Genomic DNA, 24,476 nt, shown 5'->3' on the forward strand with positions numbered 1-24,476 from the left:
AATAATTAGAAAAAAAAAGACTAAAAAAATAGGAAATTTAAAACTTCTATAACAGAAAAATAACAAAATAAATTTTTTGAAAAAACGTTGTGTTGTGTAAATGTTTCTATACTTCCATAGTTTTTGTTTAGTTTTCTCGTTTTTTAAGAAAAAAATATTAGGAATTTTTATTCTAAATTTATATAAATCCAATTTTATATTATGAAAAACGCTCGAATAGAATGTTAAATCATTTTATCTATTGTTAGAAGCATATTAGATATAAATATATATACAATAATGAAAAAAAAAAAAAATTAAAAAACACATTGTAATATTATACATTCATCGCTCCGTTCAAAATGGTGAGAATATGGTATATAACATAGATTGTTTATATACTACCAGGTTTGAATATTTTTCTCAGAAGCTTGAGTGGCTGTATTATAGTATTTAAATTAAATTTATTGTTAATAATATATGTTTTCAGTTGGATAAATTCTGTATAACTACTGATCTATTAAATGGATGCAATTTTGAGTCTTTTGAAAAACTATATAAAAGGTTTACCTACTTAAGCTGGATATTCATAAAAATCAGAACATAATTGTATTTTAATTTAAGTAAGAAGATGATATAGATAAAACATACAAAGTATAACATAATTATATATTATATAGGAATGAAAAGTAACCACATACATCAAATATTTAAGAATCAACCTATTAAATTTACTATAAATTAAAAGAAATTTAATTATTTATTTTACGTATTGTTGCAAATGTTTTTAACAAACTAATTTTTATTATGATCTAAATGATTTTATAATTGAATTATTAATAAAATATTAAAATATTGTGTTTGTATAGGAATAAAATAATCAAAATTAAAGTTTCATAATATGAAAATCCACTGCAGTAATATATTATAACATAATACATGTTAGGTATTATGTTTTACAGTTTTGTAGTAGGTATATCATAAATGAGTTGGTAAGGATACAACGCAAAATTGTATTAAAAATCTCCAGTTATAATTATTTTTTAGTGTAAAGATGTAGGTAGGTATGTAACAAATTATCACGGAACATAAAATCGTTTAAATTTTTTTTTATTCTTATTATAATAATAAATAAATATTATTTTTATACTTAAAATTATATAGAATGCAGATCAAAATAATATAAAAATATTTAATTATTCTTTAAATTTAATTTAAAAAAAATCAATAATATTAATGCTTGTATAATGGATTTAAGTAATATGGATAATAAATTTACCTATAAAATAGTTACTTCAATAATAGTAAAAAAAATCGTGTATATAAATGTGTATGAACATAGTTTTATAAGTTTTTGTTTTCAAATATAATTTTGATATTTTTATTTTCAATTTATTTATTTATGTAATATTATGCTATTTAATTTTTATAGTGTCTAGTTTAAAACAAATCGTGTATTTTAATTTATAACTTGTCATTTTATATAGGTACTAGAACATCATATTTATAGACAGAAGATAGTAAATCTTCAATAATACATATTATATTTGTTCATTCAAATATGCGATTTATTTATTGATTTATAAATATTATTATTGTTGCTTGATAAGCAGACATGGTGATATGAACTTACCTTCTTTATTCGCCCGGTTGAGTTCGGACGCACTTTTTGGGGCTAAAGAAGGTTTTGGTATTTCTGAAACGATAAAAAAAAAATAAAAATAAAAACAACACGAACGAATAAATGGTGGAAAATAGTAAACAAGATCAAAATGTATAAAACATTATACGACATCACAATAATGAATTTCACGTTTCACCATAGACAAAGTCCCCGGCTTATGTAATTTATTGCACAATCGATCCGAATTTAAACAAGTAAATTGAAAGACTCTGGGAAAAAACCACAGTTCTGTGGAGGCGACACGTATAATTTATTTAGAATCTCTGAGGCAGTAAAACTTTATTTTATATACAGTATCGAACATCTAATCAGATAGAAAAATTTCCACTGCTTTAGGATTATGCACAGTTAACGTTGTCGTCTTGTTTAACTTTGAATAAGGGTAGTAGATACTTTCCTACCGTGTTTATACTTGTCAACGAATGGTCTGTAAACAATTCGAAAGAATTTATAAACATTTCATTCCTGTTTTTTTTTTTTTTTTTTGTTATTAGTATTTATTTATTTATTATATATTTTTTTTGTTTTAATCAATCACGGTCTTTTGACGTAACATCGATGTCGGCCACGTAAGGGAGAAAATTGTTGTTTCATACACTTTGTTGGAAAGCGGAACAACGAGAAATGGGATTTAAACGAACCGTTAATAATTGGCGTCGTCAACTTTGAAGTGTTCCCCGGAACCAGAATGGAATGAAGTTAACGTTCAAGGGGAGAACAAGAAATGGAATGAAAAAATTAAATGAATAAAAAAATAAAAACAAAATAAGCCCACTTGCCATGACAGGTATTTGGGTTGGGACAATTATCACACTTGGTGGACAACATCTACACGAATTGTAATCTCGAGTAAAAACGTGGTACTTATATACTTAAAGTTGATATGCATAGCGGTATTGTGGAATAAAATAGGGGCGGGAGGCGATGGTCGGATTTCCACAATCGTTTAAAGTTGGGTTTAAACTTTTTTTTTGTATATATTATTTATAGTAATAATATTATAACATTTTAACTAAATGAAATACAAATCGATATATCTATTAAAATAATTTGGATTAAGTTTTTTCTCTCTAAGGAATGTAAAAACGATAAACGTAAAACAATCGAAGCTAGAACTCGATACTTCATGTTATATTTATTTGTTATAATATTGCAATAATGCGTTAGGTTAAATACCATAAAGTCTGATGGAGCCCTCGGTTTCGCCGAGCGAGTTCTTGGATATACACTTGTAGTTGCCGAAATCCGATTGGCTCAGGTCCCTGATGGTGAGTCGCATGTGGATGTGGTACCTTTTTTCCGTGTCCGACGTCACGTATTTCTTGTTGGGGAATAGCATTGTTTTCGAGTCTCGAAACGACCAATAGTTGATGGACTTTGGATACGCCTCCGTCTGGCAATCGATCGTCACGTCAGTGCCGGACGGAGCTCCGACCAATTGATTCGGTACCCATATCATCGGCGAAACTATAACAGTGAATACGGAAGGATGTATTATTTTTTGACGGTGTTTTAATATAAGACATCAAGTTTAATATGATTATGCGGTACCGGTAATCCGGTCACATACGGTGTGTTAGTCCAAAACCGTAACTGGTAGTCCGTTCAGATTTATTTTTTATGATGATATTAGAACCGATTCATTTGACTAATCGAATTCTTCTTTCGGATAATATTGCGAAACGAAGGTTTTAAAACATATATATATATATTGTGAAGCGATCGGAAACAATTTATGATATTTTTTTATCCATAAACTGTGTAAGTTAAACCTAACCTAACCCGTCCGAAGTATGGTGTAAGATATACGTTTCTGTACACTTTAGGTATAACCTAAAAACCTGTGATTTAAAAACAGAATCGTTCACATCTTCACATTTATTCGGGTATACTATATATAATACGAGATTATTCCTTTCTTTCATATCCAAAACAATATCGTCTCCATACAATTACGAAATCAGGATGTGTGTGCATATTATAATATTATAGAGCGCGGGCGCGTATTCGACATACGTATGTATACTACCTACTTACCTACAAAATGTGCATATAAAATAAATTCCGATATATAATATAGCGCGTTCTTAACGTAATCTTTTGTACCTAATAAGTTAACGACGATTAAAATATATTATGTAATAAAAAATTAAAATCTCAGTTATCCGACGGATTCGTTAATTTATGACAGTATTCCGGTCCCGTAATACTATGTGCCGGATATTGCCGAGACTCTGTACTGGCTGTAAGTCGCGCAATACTGTAATAATGTGTGTGTGTCGTGTGTGCGAGTTTCGCGCAATAAGAGTGTAATCACGATGTGTATATATATATTATTATTATAATGTGATTATCGCCGAGCGCGGAAAACGTTTCGTGTTTAATGACGACGGCGACGACAACGATATTACCGTGCAATAATACGTGCCCTTCTACAATATAATAATACGTAATAAGATATAATGCGTTGTTAATATTATGCGTGTGCGATATGCAAAATTGCCAACAGTCATTGTTACATTCGTGGAATCGCGAGTTTTTCGGTTTACAACAGTTTTCCAATACCGTTTTATGATAATATTATATTAATCGGATGCGTTTATTGCACGTCGTCGCTGCGCCGGGGCCGCGACAGATTTAGGAAGATATTGTGTGAGAGTACGTCAAAACCGTCCAAACATAACTCGTAAGGTAAACTATATTCTACGAGCAGTACGGCCGAAAGTTAAATTTATTTGCCCGTATTATGCTACTCTCGGTTCCGGGTGTTTTGAATGTCCGCGGAGAAAAACAAATACTGCCGTGTGCGATTTGCTTTTTTATTTAGTCAATAGCGTTTAATTAACCGTGTAAATAAAAGTGTTTGCTTAAGCTCTGAAATAATACGCGTACTGCTTATCTCAGACTTAAATTTAATACTCCAACGGTGTACCAATGCATTATTTAATTTAATATTGACCTTTGTTTTTGTTTTTTATTTTTATTTTTGTAGATTTTGACATTTTATTATATAATAATAATTTTAACATATTAGTTATCTAAATACTATGTGTTATACCAGGAGTCTCCAAACTTTTTTATTAAAGTGCTACAAAAAGTATCAAATGTTCTTAGAGGGCCAAATGTGTTTATTAACACATACAATTTGAATTTTTAAATTTTAGAAATCTACGCGTATATTTACCACCATATTGGGAGCCACGGGCGGTTAAAATTTGTTTGTGGGCCACCGCAGTTAAGAGACCCCTATGTTATACTATGAATAATTTTGCAAATGACAATAAATAATTTGAAATTTTATAATTGTATTGTTTTTTTTTATCACAATATATTGAAATAATTTGTATAATTATGTTTTGGTTTTTAATTCCTATTCATCTGACTGTTAAAACAATCCGGTCTATATAAAACGGTTATATTGGTTTTTTAAAGAATTCGAGTTTTACGCTTCTCATTACATTTATATAAAAACTAAACTTTTATTAGGTACACTACTAAAAATATAATGGTAATATTAATGATATATATACTTTTAAAAAATTATTTTACAAGTAATAAAAAAAAATACTAATTAATATAAATGGTATACTTGGTATAGTCTAAAACTGTAATTTTAATTTTATGAATTTATGATACACTTATTATAGCTGTGTTAATAAGATTAAGTACCTACACAATATATTTATAAATATTGCACATGTTGGTATTTTAATAATATTCTTAGCTTAGTATGTACATTTTTTTACTATAAAAATTAAAAATTAAAGTATTTTGAAGTACTTTTTCAATAAAATTAAACATAAGTCATAGAAAAGGTTATTTATGTAGCAAATATAAAAAAAATTAAGTACCCTTAACACTATAATGGTCTATATGGATTTAAGTGGTTTCATAATTTGCTAAAAGAAAATATTAAATCATTTTTATTTCCATACAGTGGCTAAAAGTTAAATTACAAAAACTAAAATGAACAAAAGAACAATAGGAGTATTAAATAAGCGGTTTCATTCTTTTATTAAACTATTATTTGTTTAGATGAAGTTTTTTGAAACTTAAATTTCTGTTGTTTTAATACAATAAATGTATAACATACTATCAAGACTTGTAAATTGTTTTCAAAAACACTGTATGTCTAATGTCAATAAAATATATTCTGCATTATGATTAGTAATTTGGTTTTATGCATATCAGTATATCACATAATATAATATGCGTACACTGTTTGTATAATGTATGGTATAATATGTAATGTATATGTATAATGTATAGTGTATATTATCTTCATATACATCCGATTTCCTAGCTTATGTTAATCACGTTAATACTATAACCATGAAAAACAAGTAAAGAGTACTTAAATAACAAATTTGTTTTAACCAACAAGAAATTTAAATATATCTACACTAATATGATAATTTAGTATATTGTGGTACCTATATTGGATTATTATTAGCTATTATTTTTAAATTATGTTTATTTAGTTTTATAAATTATACTTGATTAACTTGGATAACATTGTTCATTTAATAATACCTATGTATTGTAGTGTGTTTCTTTTGAGTAAATTTCAATTTCAATATGTCAGGTTTTGTTTATTTATAACTTTAAGATTAAATTTAAGTTGACTTAAGATTTTCAAAATCTTTAGTTATAATAAATAAATACATTATAGGTATAGTTATTGAGTATTATAAAGGTATATTAGTTTGTACATATTATATTTAATTTCCAATATTATTTCAGTGATAATTTGTATTAAAAGAATATTCAAATGTTTATTTGCTCACCCAAAATCCCGAATTTGTATAATACTAATCATTTTTTATTTTTTATTTTTTATTTTAGATTTATAGGGTGAAATATCGTGTTTCTAGTTCTAGCCACGTAGAAAAATGTGAAAAAATGTGGATTGGGTTTTTAATACTTTTTTAAATATTGAAAAAACAATTATTTTACATAAAAATTACGTTATGACAGTTTTTTGTTGTTTTATGTATATATTTATGGATTATTCAGAGGAAACACTTTGAACACGTCTATCATTAGATAGTTTATTAAAAAAGTTATAGCTAACGTAATTTGTAAAATTGTTTTGAAAATCTGTTCGTATAGTGCTAGATTTTGGTATTCCAACTTTGTGTGGGAAACGAAAGTTTCACCATTAATAAAAAAAAAAAATAAATAATAAAAAAATATTACCATAAAAAATAAATTCAAACACGTTTTAGGGTTATCTGTATTTTTTTTAAATTTGATTGACATTTATATGAAAAAAAAAATATATATTTTTTGGTATTAATACATTGAACATGGGCTTTAAACAAATATGTTTATAATTGGTTATGTTAATAATGTTATTATATCGATTAAATGATGCGCAAAGTCAATTTCAATGTTTAAATATATTAAATATGGGTGTTTTCATTTAGGAAAATCACAATTTAGATAGGTATCAGAAATTAATTTTACGAAACCGAATAACGCGTATGAATGATAAATGGTATACACCGAAGAAAATATTAAACAGTAAAATTGTTATTAAAGTTAACTTCTATGTGATGGTTTTTTTTTTAATTTCATCAAGTGATATTTTAAACATTGGTAAAATAGGTATTAGGTATATTAATATTTTTATATAGCAAGTACTTAAAATAACGGTCACCATTATATTTATTAAATAGAAAGATGTTAAATTATTTTTACTATTTTTGACAGCTTATGATTATCTTATCAAACTTCTATAATACTGCGACAGACATGACGGATTTATTTATTTTATTATATTTCATTATAAAGTTCAATGTTATATTCGAAAACGTTTCGAAGCGTAAATATGTCATATGATTACTGCGATGCATATTACTCTTGATACGTGTATAATGTGTGTATATTATATTATTGTAAATGGTTTGAATCTGGATTTAAAAAATACAAATCGCTAGTAATAGATATTCGATTTGGGAAATGTTTTGAAATTTTATAATTATATACTTAAACTTTTTGACGTTTTGACGTATGGTGTACATTAGTAATACTATACTTAAACGTCATTATAAATATTCGTTTTGAGCGTCTTCTTATACAGAAGAATTGAAAGCACTTGACATTAATTTGCATTTCTTAAACAAAAAGGCAATAAAGGTCGAAGAAACGAAATTTATGTAAAGTGTGATTGTGACAACACTCGAAGATTAATTTTAAAACAACTCATAAGTCTCTTTTCGGAAACTCGTATCTTTTTTTTTTTTTTAAATATTAAATTAACTTGACAACTCTAAACGTCTATTCAGTCATAATATATTGTGCTCCCTGCTCGCTCGTGTTGTGCACTGCAAAGAATGTACGTGACGTTTACGAGAACGAGTGAAAAGGCCATCATAATAATTGGGTTTTTCTTCCACATTATAAAATCAAGAACGAGAAACAAGTGGCGCGTACGTATTATATATATATATTATATTTAGTATCCTTCTCCGGCGGACGGGCACTCGCCAAAATTATCTACGTGGAATACGATGGTCGTCTTTAATTTCACGTCACCCGCCACTATATAGATCTATATACACGCGTGCAGACGGAGAAAGATGGACTCGTGTTGAATTTTAACTACTTAAATACTCCCGGCATGCCCGTGTACTCTTCACCGCCACCATGTTTGTAAACTTTATACTCTACTAGCAATGTCTTCAGTGCTCCCGGGGGTGTAATCCGGCTCTAATCCTGCCGTTTATTAGTTTCGAGTTGGCAATGCAAAAGTTTTGTCAAAACAGTCGAGACGGGCTGAAAGGGTGACGAAAAAAAACATCAAACTGAAAAAAAATACTACTAACTCTTAACTTGAGGGGGTATTTATATTTTTGTGATATATTTTTTTTTGTCTTTATTCAGAAACTAAAATATCTAAATATACGCGACTCATCAACTTAACATTATAATATTTTCACTCGTATGCAGATCGATAGTATGATAAATGATGATGAATATAATTACGATTTTTTGTCAATAAGAGATCAACATTTTTATCAACATTTTTTATGCTGTGTAAAATTAAGTAACGGTTTAATATTAGAACACAATATTCGTATAGTCTAAAATTTAATAAGTATGATTTTACTGGTACTTTTTTCAAATATTTAAATCTTTAAGCATTATACATAATTAAGAACTTTTATACCTGGGTCGTATATTTAATATAAATATAAAATATAATTTAAAGTATATTACATCCATATATTTATCATTCGTTTAAAGTGATTTAGGTTATATTTCTACGCCATAATGCATCTCGCATAGAATTTTTATTACCAGATTAGTTATAATTGACGTATTCAATATTTAAGATGTGGTATCTTAACATTGATTACATTTTGTAAGTATAGAATAATCAATGTATATAGTAACTGTATAGTTTCTAAAGGTTCTATTTTATGTCATAGCTTAAAGTTTATAAATTATATGAAACCACATAAAGTACAAACATACACACCGGTCACCAATGATACATGTTTGAAAAAGTTTACAAGATTAAAGACATTTTACAGAAGCAACCATTATTTTCTAATGTTATGAATGTGATTATATTTTTAATATTAATATTGTTTAGTTTATAAACCAATATTTTTTTTGTAACATTATTTTTTTGTTTTGTTTTTGGATTATACTATCATATATTATATGATTGCGAAATGCGGGTCTTAAAGGGAATTGAATATAATTAAATAATTATAGGTTTTTGAGATATTATGATACTGGATGTTTATGTTTAATAATAGTTTAACAAAAAGGAAATAAAATAAAGAGATGAGGTAGGTAACAATTAAAACGTTGTCCATTCATGATACGGTGTAGCATTGACAAATTATTACCAAACTGGTGAATACGAGAGGATTTAGATGTTATTAATATTAGGTTAGACCTTAATTATACCGAGTACAATTCAACTTAAATTTAAATAAAATGTAATTCAATATATTTTACTTTACCGATGACCTAGTAGTAAAAACAGAGTAAACAAAACAAACGAGAATACTTTGGCACACGAATATGCAGACTAAAAGATTACACGTGTATTATTGTATAATTATTATAAATGTTGTTAAATAATCAAAATATAGTTGTTTCACACTATTACAAAGATATGAGAAAATGTTATAGAAAGTCGCATCTCTGTTTATCGGATTAAAATATGAATATGAAAAATAAATAATGAGATTTTCCCTGAGATACTTGGAAGAGTTTTGTATTATAATAATACAAGGTATGTTTGAAGCAAAAATATGTGCAGGTTAACTTATTAATTCTTACATATAGGTTAAATTAAAAACAAAATGAAAAAGTCAAAATCCATGATAAATTAAAAAAATAAAATTTTAGGAAACGATTTTAGTAGATAGTTGAAGCCACATAAAAAGCTAAGAGCTAAAGATCAAAATTTTATATGCAATGATTTAGGTGCAAACTAGCTGAAATTACACAAACGTTTAATATAAAGCGGTGCTTACTTATAAACTTACTCTAAACATAATTATTGTCAGTATATAGTATACATATTACGTGTAAAACGACACTATAGTTTTATTTTAAGATTGTAGTATTTGCTACTCTGCTAGGAGAAAAGCAGAAAAGCAAGTGGAAGTAAACTATTCGTGGAACACATGTTACGTGTTCTCCTCTGGAAGACCGGACAGGGGTAAAAACCATAAAGAAAGTATGGCTCAGAAAACGGAAGCGGACATTCTGAGTGCAGCATGGGATGAACTTTCCACAGAGGGTTAGGTCTGAGATAATGTAATTGAACTTTATAGTTTCTACTCAACCCCTTTCTAACCACCAGCAATTAGCTTCACCCAAAAAGCACTTTCATCCCACTTCCCTTCTCATCAACTACCATGTGCGTGTCGTCACTCATAATCCTTGGACCTTTTCAACGGCGTTAGACGAGCATCGCTTAGATAAAACACGTTCATAATCCTTTTATAGATAAATAATTAATCATATTCAACATATTTCGGAGATCCATAGTTAGAATAGAAAAGTGAGGTGGTGGAGGCAAGAGATTAAAATCGAAAGCGGTTTAACGGATTCGTTCTCTACGCCAGTTAAAGACAGTGTTTTATCCGCTGCTAATGTATTCATTAAAGTCTCTATAATAATCATATCATGCGATTTTAAATTTTTCAAATCTATTGTGAAGTGTGTAAATAAACTACACCGTCTTGATACGAATTTGTTGCGTTATCATCCGGATGATGGACGTGTCCAAAGAAAAAAAAAATCATCACAAAAAAATAAAAATAAAATTGAACGTAGGTTGAATATCAGATTCAAACAGGAAAAATTATTAGAGTAAAACCAATAAATTCGGTATCGTTAAGTGCATTTGTTCAATAACGTATTATATTCGAGTTGATTTCGTGGCTTCGTGCGTAGAACAGGGACGGAAGGCTGATTGCGGCAAAGCCAATAAACCAATGCACACGGGAATAGGTATTTGATACACTCTCTTACCACCCCCCCCCCCTCAATCTTACTCTGTGGATTTTATATCTGTTGTTTCCGATGAGGTTTATATCCTGAGGTTCGTTAAGTAAAACGTCATTTGGAGACCGTCATTGTATGTCTGGCGTTGTTACCTATTCGAGTCAAAGATTTTACTGATAGGGCATAAGACCACCGGATGTTAGGTCATTTCATATTTTCTCGTCATGAAGCCGTGACGAGGAAAAAATATCGATTTATTTAACTCATTTCCTACCAGCCGTGTGTTTATATTCGATAAAACATATAAACAATTTGTATTTACACTAGTTCGAGAATTTTATCAACGCTCTCACATTTCCATTTTGGCCGTTCTGAAGTAAGCCGCGTATTTTTCAAGTATATATAATTATAATTTATTAACATTGATATCTATTTGACATAAATTAAAAATTTTAATAAAGTAAATTAATTTGTTTAGTTATTTACAAGGTTTTTTTATTCATAAACATCAAAGATAAATACGATTGTATAATATAACATACACTACAATAATGATGATATGTAGGTATATTTATTTACTTTAAATTAAATTAAAAAATAATAAATTGTTATTAAATAAATTAAATTTGTTTCATCATAATATTTCTATACTTTTTAGTATTTTTAACTATCGTTTGCTAATTGCTTGTTATTTATTTATCAAATAATTGTTATACTTGATGATTCACCGTAATAATTTCTCATAATATTATCTAATAAAACTATTAAAATAATGTAGGTAGAACTTTATTTTTATGAAAAATACGAATGATTGCAAAATTTAATCTAGAAAAATTATATTTAATAATAATTAGTACTTATATTTTACTATTACTTGTATATTTGAATCGAATAAATATTTTTTTATTTTTTATTAATGCAAAATTATATTAATAATTTATACTATGATATATAAATAATAAATATGTTGGTCATTTAACAATATATTTTATTCTATATTATAAATCATAATTTATTTATATTATAATATAACCGTATTATTTGGTAATAACTATTTGACTAAAAATTCTATTTTAAAAGTTGTAAAATAAATGATGATGATGACGATGTTGATAATAATATATTCCCAGTTTAATAAAATCTTATATGTAGTTTTTATTTTAAAATCTCTAATACATCAAAGTTTTGTTTTGAGTTATCGTTGTATAATGCAAAACGATATAGTTTGTTTAACAACTATTTTTTGAGAAGAGATTAACCTGTTTAACATGAATATTGGACTATAAATATAAAAAGTTATGTATTCATGTTATATACTATATATACGTATATTACAGTTTAAAATAGTTTACTAAATTATGTTTTGTATATTGTCTATTCAATTTAGAATTTAAATTATCAATGTTAAACTTATATATTTAACGAAAAGGATAGAAATTTAATCATCTGATCAAGAATTATCTATCATATTTCTGTATTTACTATTAGTCTAACATGACAAGAATACATTTATTTTGTAAAATAAATACTATTATTTTCAGTACAATTTAATTCTTTTTAAATTTCGTAAATAAAACTTGTCAAATAACATAAGTTTTAAATTTATCAGACTTGTTATTAGTGACTTATTGTTAATGTATTAATTGCTTACTTAACTTAATTTATCCAACTCAATTGGTTGTCCTACTCTTCTTTAACAAATATTTATTAAAAAAGTTCAAACTTGTTATGCAAAATATACGTTTTTACTTTATTTATTCAATTGTCTATTTAACTATTCTCTTTATCGTGTTATGTGCATTACTAATAATAATCTAAACTTGATTTTTTATTATTTATTCATATTAAGATAGTATTATAAATACTTATTGATGAACTCATCACTCTATGTTTTTAAGCCTCAATCTGAATTTCTAAATATTTATTAGATACTATGCTATAATAGTGTCCTAGTAGTATCTACATTAATAAAAAAAAAAAAAAATGTGAAAGTTTAGTTTCAATTACTTATTAAATGTCAACATGTTAATAAATACAGAAAGTCGTGTGTATTTTGTTCAAAATAATTACTTTATTTAGTTATTTTCTACGTGATACCTATTCTATTTTATTAAATTAATTTTTTTTCTTGTGCCATATAAAAAGGTAAACGACAAATTAAAATAAAATATGTAATGCGAACGCTATTGAAAAAAAAAAACAACCAAAATTTAGGGAAAAAAACTTCTACATAGTACATAGGTAATGAAGAAGATAAACTCTCAAGTTCGTCGATCGCATACGATAAACAGTACCTTGTCCGATAAAACAATTAAATTACGTATTTATACTTACAACCAAAAAAATAAACATTATTAAAAACACGATATGGACTGTACAGTACGTTTATTATAGCAGACGACACGCATATCATAACAATGGCGTGTCACATTGTACTCAGAGTTTCTTGGATTCTATTATATACAGTAACACACACTCGTACCTAACATGATAATAATATATAATTTATTATATTAAATGTACATAACAATTTGGGTGGTGTTGTATAACGTTTACTGTACGTTTTAATTAAAACTATTATATTGTTAAGCGATATCGTTCTATACTCACATTCGACGTCGAGTATAATGCGCTTGCTAACTGACGGAGGTACACCGTTGCTAGCGATACAGAGATATGCGCCCATATCCGCTCTGTTGACTCTTGTCAAGTTTAACGTGTCTCCGAACAGCTTCTCCACAGCTGTAAATACACGAATGACAATCAAACAGATGAAAAAATAATAATAAAGAACCTTGAAAGACAACATAAAAAAATATCGATGTAATATTAATTTTGAGTTAATTTTTATAACGATAATTTATTATGTATATCAATATAGGTTTTTCTCCAGTAATTATTTTAATATTAGATCATTATAATTTATAAGACGTGGAGTAAGATATTTTGATTTCTCGGGTTATGATAAATTGACAAACAAAGAAGTATAGAAATTCTTTTGCAACTTAGTTCAACTTTAAAATCTGTAAATCTCTCTACATTTATATTCTACTTAAAGCTTTTCAGTTTTTTTTACCAAATCTCCATTTGAAACAATCCCAATTGCTTTGTTTATTTAAATTTAAATTTCGACTTATTCAAATGTAATAAAATATTACTTAAAAAAATTACAGTATAAATAATTTAGCTATTTTATAGAAAATTATAATAATATATATGATATATGTATATTTATTTTACTATGTTAATTGTTTGCAATAACAAAAAAAAAAAAGATGAAAATGAAAATGAAAATATCATATTATATTATCATATTTTGTTTTAAATTCAAGTTTTTAAAATTATCAATATTTATTAAACAAAATCAATAAATCATTCTAACATAAATGTACAATATAATTATTTATTTGTAGTATTACTTATTTTTAATTTTGTCGTTTAATTTAAATGTTTTTTTTTCCAAAAATACTCTGACAACGGAGTGATTTTTGTTTATTGTTTCACCGAGTAAAACATTTCTACAAAACATTTAAAGTATTTTAAATTATATAAAGAATGTTAAGCACTAACAGCAATATTAATTTACAAAACAATTCGTCTATTACATTGATGAATGAAAACAATTTTAATTATTTAGACCGATATAAACCACAAGAAAATCATAAATTTGGAAGTGGACATATTATTCGTCAATATATGAGTGGCGTAGGCGTTATCACAGAAAGGTATATTTCAAATGATCATTTATTGTTTTTCGAATCAAGAAATACCTCAAATCAGTCTGTGTCTACTTCCGATGTAAAATCACTTGAAAGTAAAATCGAAGAAGAAGAACAAAAAGAAGTAGTAGAACAATTCAATACAACGATGCCAATAAATTGTCCATGTTATGATAAAGCATACAAAAAAGAATTAAAAAAAAATAGATCATTTCAAAAATTATTTTTATCTATATTTAAAACTATCATATCAGAAATAATAAAATTATTGGGGTTTGGAAATGGTGAACTAAAAAAAGAAAAATAATCAAAAGTTACTTAAGTTTAATGCTGTGTTATGAATTTTAAAAAGTAACCATAAACAAACGCACCATTTCAAACCTAAGAATAAAAACATTCAAATGGTACATGAAGTTTGAATTTCCATAGTAATGATATACCTAATGGAATTATTTTATCTATATTCGTGCTACATGTGATTAGCTTTTAAAGTCAGTTGGAAATTAAAAAATCAATTATTTTTTTACTGAAAAAATTAACAAATCAATCAAGGAAATGATCTAGCAAATCCGATCTTAATTGAAAAGTACAAAAATGAAAAGGCAAAACAAAAAATTCATTGTATTTTAATAAAATTTGCTATACAGATTATTTATTTTATTTATAATATTTTAGTTGAGAAATTATACCATCTAATATTTATAGTTGATATTTTTATTTATTCATTTATTTATTTCAACTTACAGTATACTGCATCCATGGTATAATATTTACATATTTATAAATTAAGTTGATATCTACTCCCTGTAAGCACTCTTGTGTCGGGAGTAGGTTAAGTTAGGATAGGTTAGGTTATAAAATTAATATTTCTTATTTATATTTAAAAATAAAATTTTGATCTTTTAAACCTTGTTTATAGTATGAGAACCATTATTGATATCAGCATTCGGTTGCTTCTATAATATTTATAAGAATATTTCATTTGTTTTTAATATTTTACAAGAAATCTTATCATAAATATAAATATATTTAGAAAAAATAAAATAAACATTTGATGATATTTATTCATTGCAATATTATTACAATATCCTAAAATAACAAATTTGTCCTATGTTATTAAAGTTGGTTGAGTAAATTCAAATACATTTTTCGATTATGTATTACCCATACACGTATAAAATGTATAATAGGTAGCCAAAGAAAATTTCCCCCAAAATCATTCTATCGAGATTTAAAATGAACTACTCATTGTTAAAAACTCCATACAATAGAACTGTATTCTAGGAAAACCTAGTTGAACTACGCTGTATTGTTAACAAATATTTTTAACTTTAAAATCTTAAAATTGGTATTCTAAAAAGTATTATATTTTATTAAAAAAAAGAAAAATTATAGTGATGTTGGAAAAAATACATTTATTTCAAATTTAGTATTAAATGGTTGTACAAATAATTAATACCTAAAGATTTATAATATTTTAATTGTATATCAATCAAAGTAAATTACAGTTAAATTTCCGAACTCAAATAATATGTTGTGGCTTATGTAGATCTAAATAATAACTCTTTCACATGTTTTTCTGTACCCACATAAACATGTTATTCTATACTACCAATTTATCGATTTATCAATGGTCAAGTGGAAAAAAATAACTCGAGAGTCATACATATTAAAATAAAATATTTTAATTAAAAATAAAATATATGTTCATTTTTATGACATGAAGTGGGTATAATATATGAGTTTTGTGTAATCGGAATTATGTATTGAAATATATATAATGATATATAACGATTCTCAGATGTTTAGGTTAAAAAATACTTAATATAGTTATTAAATAAATACCTGGAATTCAAGATCATCATTTTATTATTTTTTTTATTTGTTTATTTGAAAATAAATCTCATTTTTTAATTTGAAATTATTTAAATTAAATAAATTTAATTAAGTAAATAATAAACGTCTATTCACTCGGTAAATTGTGATTACTATGGTAAAAATCTTATGTACCTGCTTTTATTGTTTTGGAGTAGGTACTACACTAGTTAGGTTGATTTTTACTGATACTTAACCTAACAGAATTAACGTTACAAAAACCACCCACGTTGTATCTAAAGTTTTATTAACGTTATTATAATTCTATTAATTTTATTCAAATAGCAATAAAATAAAATATTAAAAGAAGTGACTTAGTTTTATTTCATTCTCTATATTATTACTATACTGATTTTATTTATTCAATTTTATTAGTATTTTAACTATATATCAAATAATATAATAGATGAAAAATACCTTTTTTTTTTCGATCCGTCCCTATATTAATACCATCTTCTCTTTTCCAACTAATTTTTGGCGTCGGCGATCCTTCTGCTTTGCACGTGAGGGATAGATTTTGATTTTCCCGGATGGATACTGAAGATGGAGAACTTTCTTCATCAATGATATTTGGTGGCACTGCCATTTAAAAGAGTTTTAAAATCGTAACAATGAAATAACATGTAAAAATCAAATAATAGATAACTCGATAATCATTTACAAACTATAAAATTTTTAATCTCTAATTTTCTATTGTACATAAATGGATAATATTTGTGATTTGTTTTCTTTTTTTTTTTAACTGTATAATGTAGTATACATAATGAATTACATACATTTAATATTTTTTCAAAACCATGTAAATTGACTAGTACATACATTTTTTTAACTCATAAACTTTTTATTTAAATTTTGATACATTATATTTGTTTTAAAAAATTCCATCAATGTACAATTTATAGTAAAAAAGGTTGGTTTCTTGTTTTATAAAAAGAATATTGAATAGAAATTTACCATAAAATACTCATTAAATGATATAAAACAAGTATTTGAAAATGTGGCTCTAAAATATAGGTACTCAAAAAAAAATTCCGAGAAATTTTAATTTGCATAGATAAATAATAAATTAAAAGATAAAATAAATGGTGAATCACATTATATACGTTACCAATAATAAAGTTCACAAATCCCCCATCTCATTTTATAATGTCTACATTTTATATTGTTTGAGTAAACAATAATTATAAACATTATTAAAATTAAGTTATTTTTATGGTAAATATATCATGCTAAAAAGTCCGTAACGTTTCCACATTGATAATTAAATTCCATAATGTCAAATTTTATTGAAAAAAAAAATAGATGTTACAAAGTGGCAAGGCAATTGTATTTTATGCATTCTAATTCAATTAAAATTATATAATTATAATAATATTAATTGTAAAAGCGACTAGTGGTATATTTCCGAGACGGAACATGACACGGCTAAAAACGTACTCACCGACCACCTGTAAGTATCCAACTTGACTGATCATGGGGTTTGTGTTCACTTGACACATATAATAGCCTCTGTCTTCAGGCTGCGCACCCTTGACATGCAACAGCCACGTTTTCTGACTATCGTATGTGATGCCAAACCGTGGTATTCGGGCTATCACGTGACGATGAATAGTCAATATCATTTGCCGATCGATGTGGATCCACGCTACCTATAATACATATACGACGTGAAATCAACTTAGTAGTTATGATCATTAAAAATACAGTTGATGTAAAAGTGGTTATTTATCGAGTATGATTACGTATAATATTCATTTGATAACTAAATTATTAAAATTATGATTTTCTAGAATTTTTGTTGTGATATTTTAAAATAATATTTCGCTAAATAATATGCGATTAAAATCTGGGGTTTTTATTTGAAAAATAGAATTTTGTATTTTCACAAGATACTTTTTATGTAAAAAAACAAAAAAAAAAAAAATTATATCAAGAATTTGAATGTATAATCTTAAAGTATATTTAAAACTTTCTAAAAAAAAGATTTCGAATAACTTCATTATTGAAGAAAAAAGGGGGTAAGGAGACTTATTCAATCATAATGATGTGTGTATAATACACATAGTATTTAAACATAAAAAATAATTTAATTTAGTATCGTGGTAGAAATTGAATGCCCCATAAAACACTGTCGTTGGAATAAAATGATAGTATATATTTTTTTTGTGAGCTATATATGACCATTGGTTTTCCTTGGCTATTATGGTCAGGACAGGTATTTATGTTTATACGCATATATGTCTGCAGGGTGGAAATATAGTACGCACGATTATGAATTGGTCGACGTCAAAATTGTTGAAGACAAATATACAAATAACAACGGCACGCGCGCATTTAATTTCGTAGATATATGATTAGATCATATTTTCGGCACTTACATTTACCTATTAATATGATTTTCATCCGACGGTTGGTCCGGATACGGATAGGATTTCAATATTGTTACCAACAGTTAACGGGAAGGGATGGTATAATATCTCGTGGACATTTAGCCGGGCGTGTGGCGTCTCCATCTATATACAGCGGAAAACCCTGGTCATAACGCCATTAATAACGAAGGAAAGATGTCCGTGGAAAGCTGCATGTCCCTACAATTTCCGTTAAATGTTACCGTCAAGGACGGAACTTTAACCATTATTGCCAGATGTCTCTTACGACATACGACAACAAAGATGTATATATATATATATAATAATAAATGCCGTTTCCGTCTCTCATTTTCTCTCACACACATTCTGTCATCTTTTCGCTGAGTCAATTTGCGGCCAGGTTTAATGAACTTTAAAGCTTTTAAACATCATAAAGCATTAGTAGAGAGTTTTTGAACAACTTCAGTTCGATTAAATCTTAAGAGTATACGTTAATATTTTTTATCGTTATAAAAATGATTTAATTTTTTGGATTATCGGTAATTCGATAAAAAACACATTTATCTAATTAAAAATGTCTTATCGATTACATTAATTTATAACGGGTGACAATATATTGACTACAATACATGTATAACGTAAGTACGTGTTAAATTATCAAAATTAAATGATTTCTCTAATAAAATAACTATAAGCACCTTTTTCGAAGCACATACATACAAACGTATTTCATAAATAATGTTAACGGGATTATACATTATTTTAAACCAACGATGTGAAAAAAACTTTTCATTCTTGTTTTTGCCCCAACCAGTAAGCCCAAAATTATGCGTCATCTCAATAATATTGTATATAATGTATATTCCAGATAATATTAAAAACAAGACGATACAAAATATGTGCATTAAAGTTTTTCATAGGTCAAGTTCAGGATAGATATATTTTTAAAAAAATGTACTGACTATAACGAAAAATGATATGCAATTTATAACTTTTATTATAGTAGTTGTTCGTAACTTATTTCCAAACATGTTCTACGATCACCCAATCACCCAAAATTTTACATTTTAATGATGCTACCAATCACCACTCTTAAAAATTAATCTAGAGTTAAATGTAACCGTAGGTGGATATTGAGGGGACCTGAGAGGACTTAAGCCACACCAGATGGTTGAAGGGTCTAAAAATATGTTTTTACATGGGTAAAACAAAAATATTAAGACCCCCCTCAAAAAAAAAAAAAAAAATATGAAAAATTATCTCCCTATGAATATAATTTATATTTTTTAAATTTATTTGAATAATAAATATAATAATAAAAATAAAAATAAAATATCTTAAATTTAAATATATAGAAAAATATAATTTTTAATTTTAACATTAATTATTATATATTTGACATACATACATGTTTAGGTTTTATATTTGAAACCCTAGTTCATTAATTGTCTTCAACATTCAATATTAATCATTATTTGTTTTTATAATAAATATAAAATATACATGTAAGTTAAGATAAGCTGAATTTGATAAACGATATTAATAGTTTCACGTGTTCGGATTCAATGGAAATCTAAGATTTTGATCTGCTGATAGCTCAATTAGTTCCTTACGGATTTTTAAACTTAAATTTATATTTATATCTAATTTATTCTATTTATTTTGATAACATATGTATGATTTTGGCTAAAATTCTGATAAATAAAAATATTTCCATTATTATTATTATTATTATTATTGATTTCTTAAAGAATAAAGTAAAATTATAAAAATATTTTTTTTTTGAACTTTAAATGAATTTCTAAACCACTTGAAAAAATAATAAACTTAATTAAAAAAATGAAGATACTTAATTTCTAAACGTTGTTTCATCTTATGATTTCATACTTTTAGAAGTTTATATTTTGAAATTAATAACATATTTAAGTTGATGCACACATTTTTTATTTATAAAAAAAGTGAATCAAGACTTGAATTTACTTATAGTTATCTTGTTACTTTTGTTTTTTTTTTTTAATTTTTGATTGATTTTTAAGTACTTAAAATTTGTTGATAACTTATGAACTTTAATATTATAATAAAATCATAATTATTAACACTAGTAGAAATTAGTTCTTGTTTAATTTTAACCATTAACAATATGCAGTTATATATAGATATAATATATTACATTTACAGAAATATTATTTTGAAATATAATGTATAATAATAGGTATAAGTAAAAATAAATAAATATAAGATTTTAAACTGTTAATTAAGTGAGACCTAACGTTAGCTAGGTATTGTAATTTTTATTAATTATCTTTTAATCAGTAATTGTATATCTATAAAAAGGTAAATGAAATTTAAATACGGACATAATAGTGTATTTGTGTTTCTATTTATAAAAGTTATTACCCGATGATTTTCAGGGTAATTTTGGAAAATACAGCCTTGTTTTGAAAAAAATTTAGTGAAAAAAAATTTACGTTTGCATTGCTTAGTGTCTTTTCGACCAGCTACAATAATGTTGTTATCACTATATTTAGCAGCAATAGTAAATATAGTAAAATATTAAATTTTCAGTTAAAAAAAGTTACACAATTTGTTTTATTTGTTTTTATGTACATATTTTGTGTATATTATAAAAGTATAAAAATAATAGGTACTAGTAAATAGTAACTATTATCAAACAAATAAATAATACATCCGTTTCATGTGTTATACAAACATATATATATATATTATATTTACTACAAATGCATACATTTTATTTAATAACTATTACATTTTTATATCGGTGGGAGATTATTACTAAATTTATTTATAAAATATTTAATACCTACTAAAATAGGTATACTGTAAAAAAATTAACTAGCTACCTTATAAACAATAAATCGCTTTTAAGTGATTATAAAATTACTATTTTAATTAATAAAAGTTTTATTTTAATTTCGTTCATATTTTAAGGAAGTGCATAATATTAATATACTCTTATAGACTATGTCACCAAAAAACGTATGGGTCAAGTCTACGGAGCGTAAATTTATACTCTACACATTGTAACCGATTACTGTACGCATTGTTGCAGCTCAATTGAAACTCTACCCGGCGGTTTAATAACCTCACGGGCATGAGGCATATAAGGGTAAATAATAATGATGAAAAAAAAAATCACCAGCCAATACACTGCAAGCTTTTTTTTAAAACTCCTTGTAACGCAAAAATAAAAAAATAAAATGAAAGGAAAATAAAAAGGAATGAAAGTGTCTCGGGATGCGACTGCGTGGGGTAATTTGAAAAGGTTAATGGTAGGGACGGATGGTGGTGGATACGGATCGAGAGAAAATACCAACAGAAACATGTGTGAAGAATAAAATATATGTACAAGAAAATACCGTCTAAGCCATATTTAATAGAGTGCGATGGAGCGGGCAGAGACCGATCCGCAGAGACAGATTGACAGATGCATGTCGATTCGGTATAGGTATAACGACAATATTATTTTCACGCGTATAATCATTATTTATATAAGCTACCGCAAATCCACGTTTATGCGTACGTGTTGTAAAAAATAAGAAAAATATGAAAATAATAGCGAGAGGGGGATATTACTATATTATTATCATTACCTAATACCCATATAGTATAATATGGAAGACGTATTAAATATATAATATATTGCTCATTTGACACGAAAAATGCGGCTCCCTCTCGTTTTGGCCGCTAGCTTATTTTATATTGGGTTTTTGTTACTTTTTTTCGTCATAGATTAGGTGGGCTATAATATGATATATAGGAAATGTCAAGTACCCGATTTCGGGTTTCGCCGCACCATGCATAATACCGGGCAAACGTGGCCGTAGGTGGAAAATGCCTTGTCGAAATTTAAGATCGTCTGTAAACGAATACGACCTGTCAGGTTATTTGTCGTACAAACACTGCTGAGAAAAATATTATGCGATCGTTGGTGAACGTCGTCAAATGTGTGCCCGGATAAAAGTCCATTTGAATATGGTTAGACCTCACAAATCCTCACGGGTTTTCTATATTCATACGTAATATTATACAAGCTGGAGCTTGGCAATCGTAACGTCGTATTTCATCCTACGTATATATTTATCACGATGTCAAAATATCTTATAATGTGGTCGATTCTGATACTTAAAAAAATTCACATTTTATCCATAGAAAAATGTTTATTTTTATCTTTTAAATAACTAATGTTATTCTGTGGAGCCTTAAAATCTTTGAATTGATTAGGTGTAAAATGATCGAATTCAGCATCTATTTTTTAACCTCGTACAACATTTTCGAGTAATCTAGCTATAAAATAAACATGTCTTTGTCGATCATATTAATAAATAATTATAATAATCTTTATTCTATTATTTAAACTGTACAGTAATATATTTACCACCATAGAGAAATTCAGTTGATAATTATTATTGACCATTCGATAAATATTAATTCAAGCATAATATATATGTATATAATAAGAAATAAATATGACTCGACAAGTTTAACATGTTTAAATAAGTTTAAAAATTGCTTCTAATAAATTCATAAACACTGAGATGAGTTGTTTAACAATAATACTATGTTAAAATATATAATATGTGATTATGCAGTTTGTTTCAATGCATCAGATACTTAAACATCTTATACCCAAATCAAAACATCAAATAGATAAGAACGCAATCTGTATTAATCGAATACAAATTTGCATTTGTTTAATATTATTAGTATGTATAATAATGAACTATCAAACTAGTGCATACAAACATACTATGTTATCAGACTTCACGATGTCATTGTTTTAAACTTTTACCATATCTCAATAAATCTATAAAGGGTCAAAATTTCAGATGCAAGATAATACCGATGGGTGATAAGGTGTTCAGGAAACGAGGGTTGAACAATTCTTCCGTGTTAAAAAGAGGCTGTTCAATAACAGTTAAATTCTATAATTCAAAGTCAAAGCTTAGATACAATTTTAAGCTATACTTTGTATACAAGGATAATTTATTAGTGATACAGCTGTAACACCGCAAGAGAGTTGTTCAACAATAATGAGACAAAGAGAATTCATTAAACAAATTCAAAATATAGAACTTTTGTTGAGTAAAAAAGTCAGTAGTGAGAAATCATTATTTTATTGTAATTTGTTTATTAAACCCCAAGACAAAGAGTATGTCAATACGATAAACAATTATTAGTTATTACAATCAATTTATTATATCATAATTAAATAGTTGAAAAATGAATGAAAAACTTTACTCCAATTGATTGAAAATATAACACTCCAGTAAATTCAAACAAGTCTAATCGAAATAACGACAAATGAGTTCAACATTATGAATGTTGCACATGCTACAATAATTTTAGTTT

At 26.3% G+C, this 24,476-nt stretch overlaps 1 protein-coding gene across 2 annotated transcripts in view; it reads right to left on the reverse strand.

The window, feature by feature from the left end:
• The window catches only part of LOC114121663 (lachesin-like), a 119,967-nt gene that overhangs the window by 10,273 nt on the left and 85,218 nt on the right, over positions 1–24,476 (reverse strand). For both annotated transcript variants that reach the window (XM_050206336.1, XM_050206333.1), the window contains exons 3-7: positions 18,179–18,386; positions 17,155–17,316; positions 13,754–13,885; positions 2,840–3,130; positions 1,613–1,675 (exon numbers count right to left, since the gene is read on the reverse strand). In XM_050206336.1, the coding sequence (XP_050062293.1) occupies positions 1,613–1,675; positions 2,840–3,130; positions 13,754–13,885; positions 17,155–17,316; positions 18,179–18,386 (856 nt within the window). The remainder of the gene's footprint in view (positions 1–1,612; positions 1,676–2,839; positions 3,131–13,753; positions 13,886–17,154; positions 17,317–18,178; positions 18,387–24,476) is intronic.

The sequence above is a fragment of the Aphis gossypii genome, chromosome 1 (genome assembly GCF_020184175.1).
Source record: "Aphis gossypii isolate Hap1 chromosome 1, ASM2018417v2, whole genome shotgun sequence".
Lineage (NCBI taxonomy): Eukaryota > Metazoa > Arthropoda > Insecta > Hemiptera > Aphididae > Aphis > Aphis gossypii.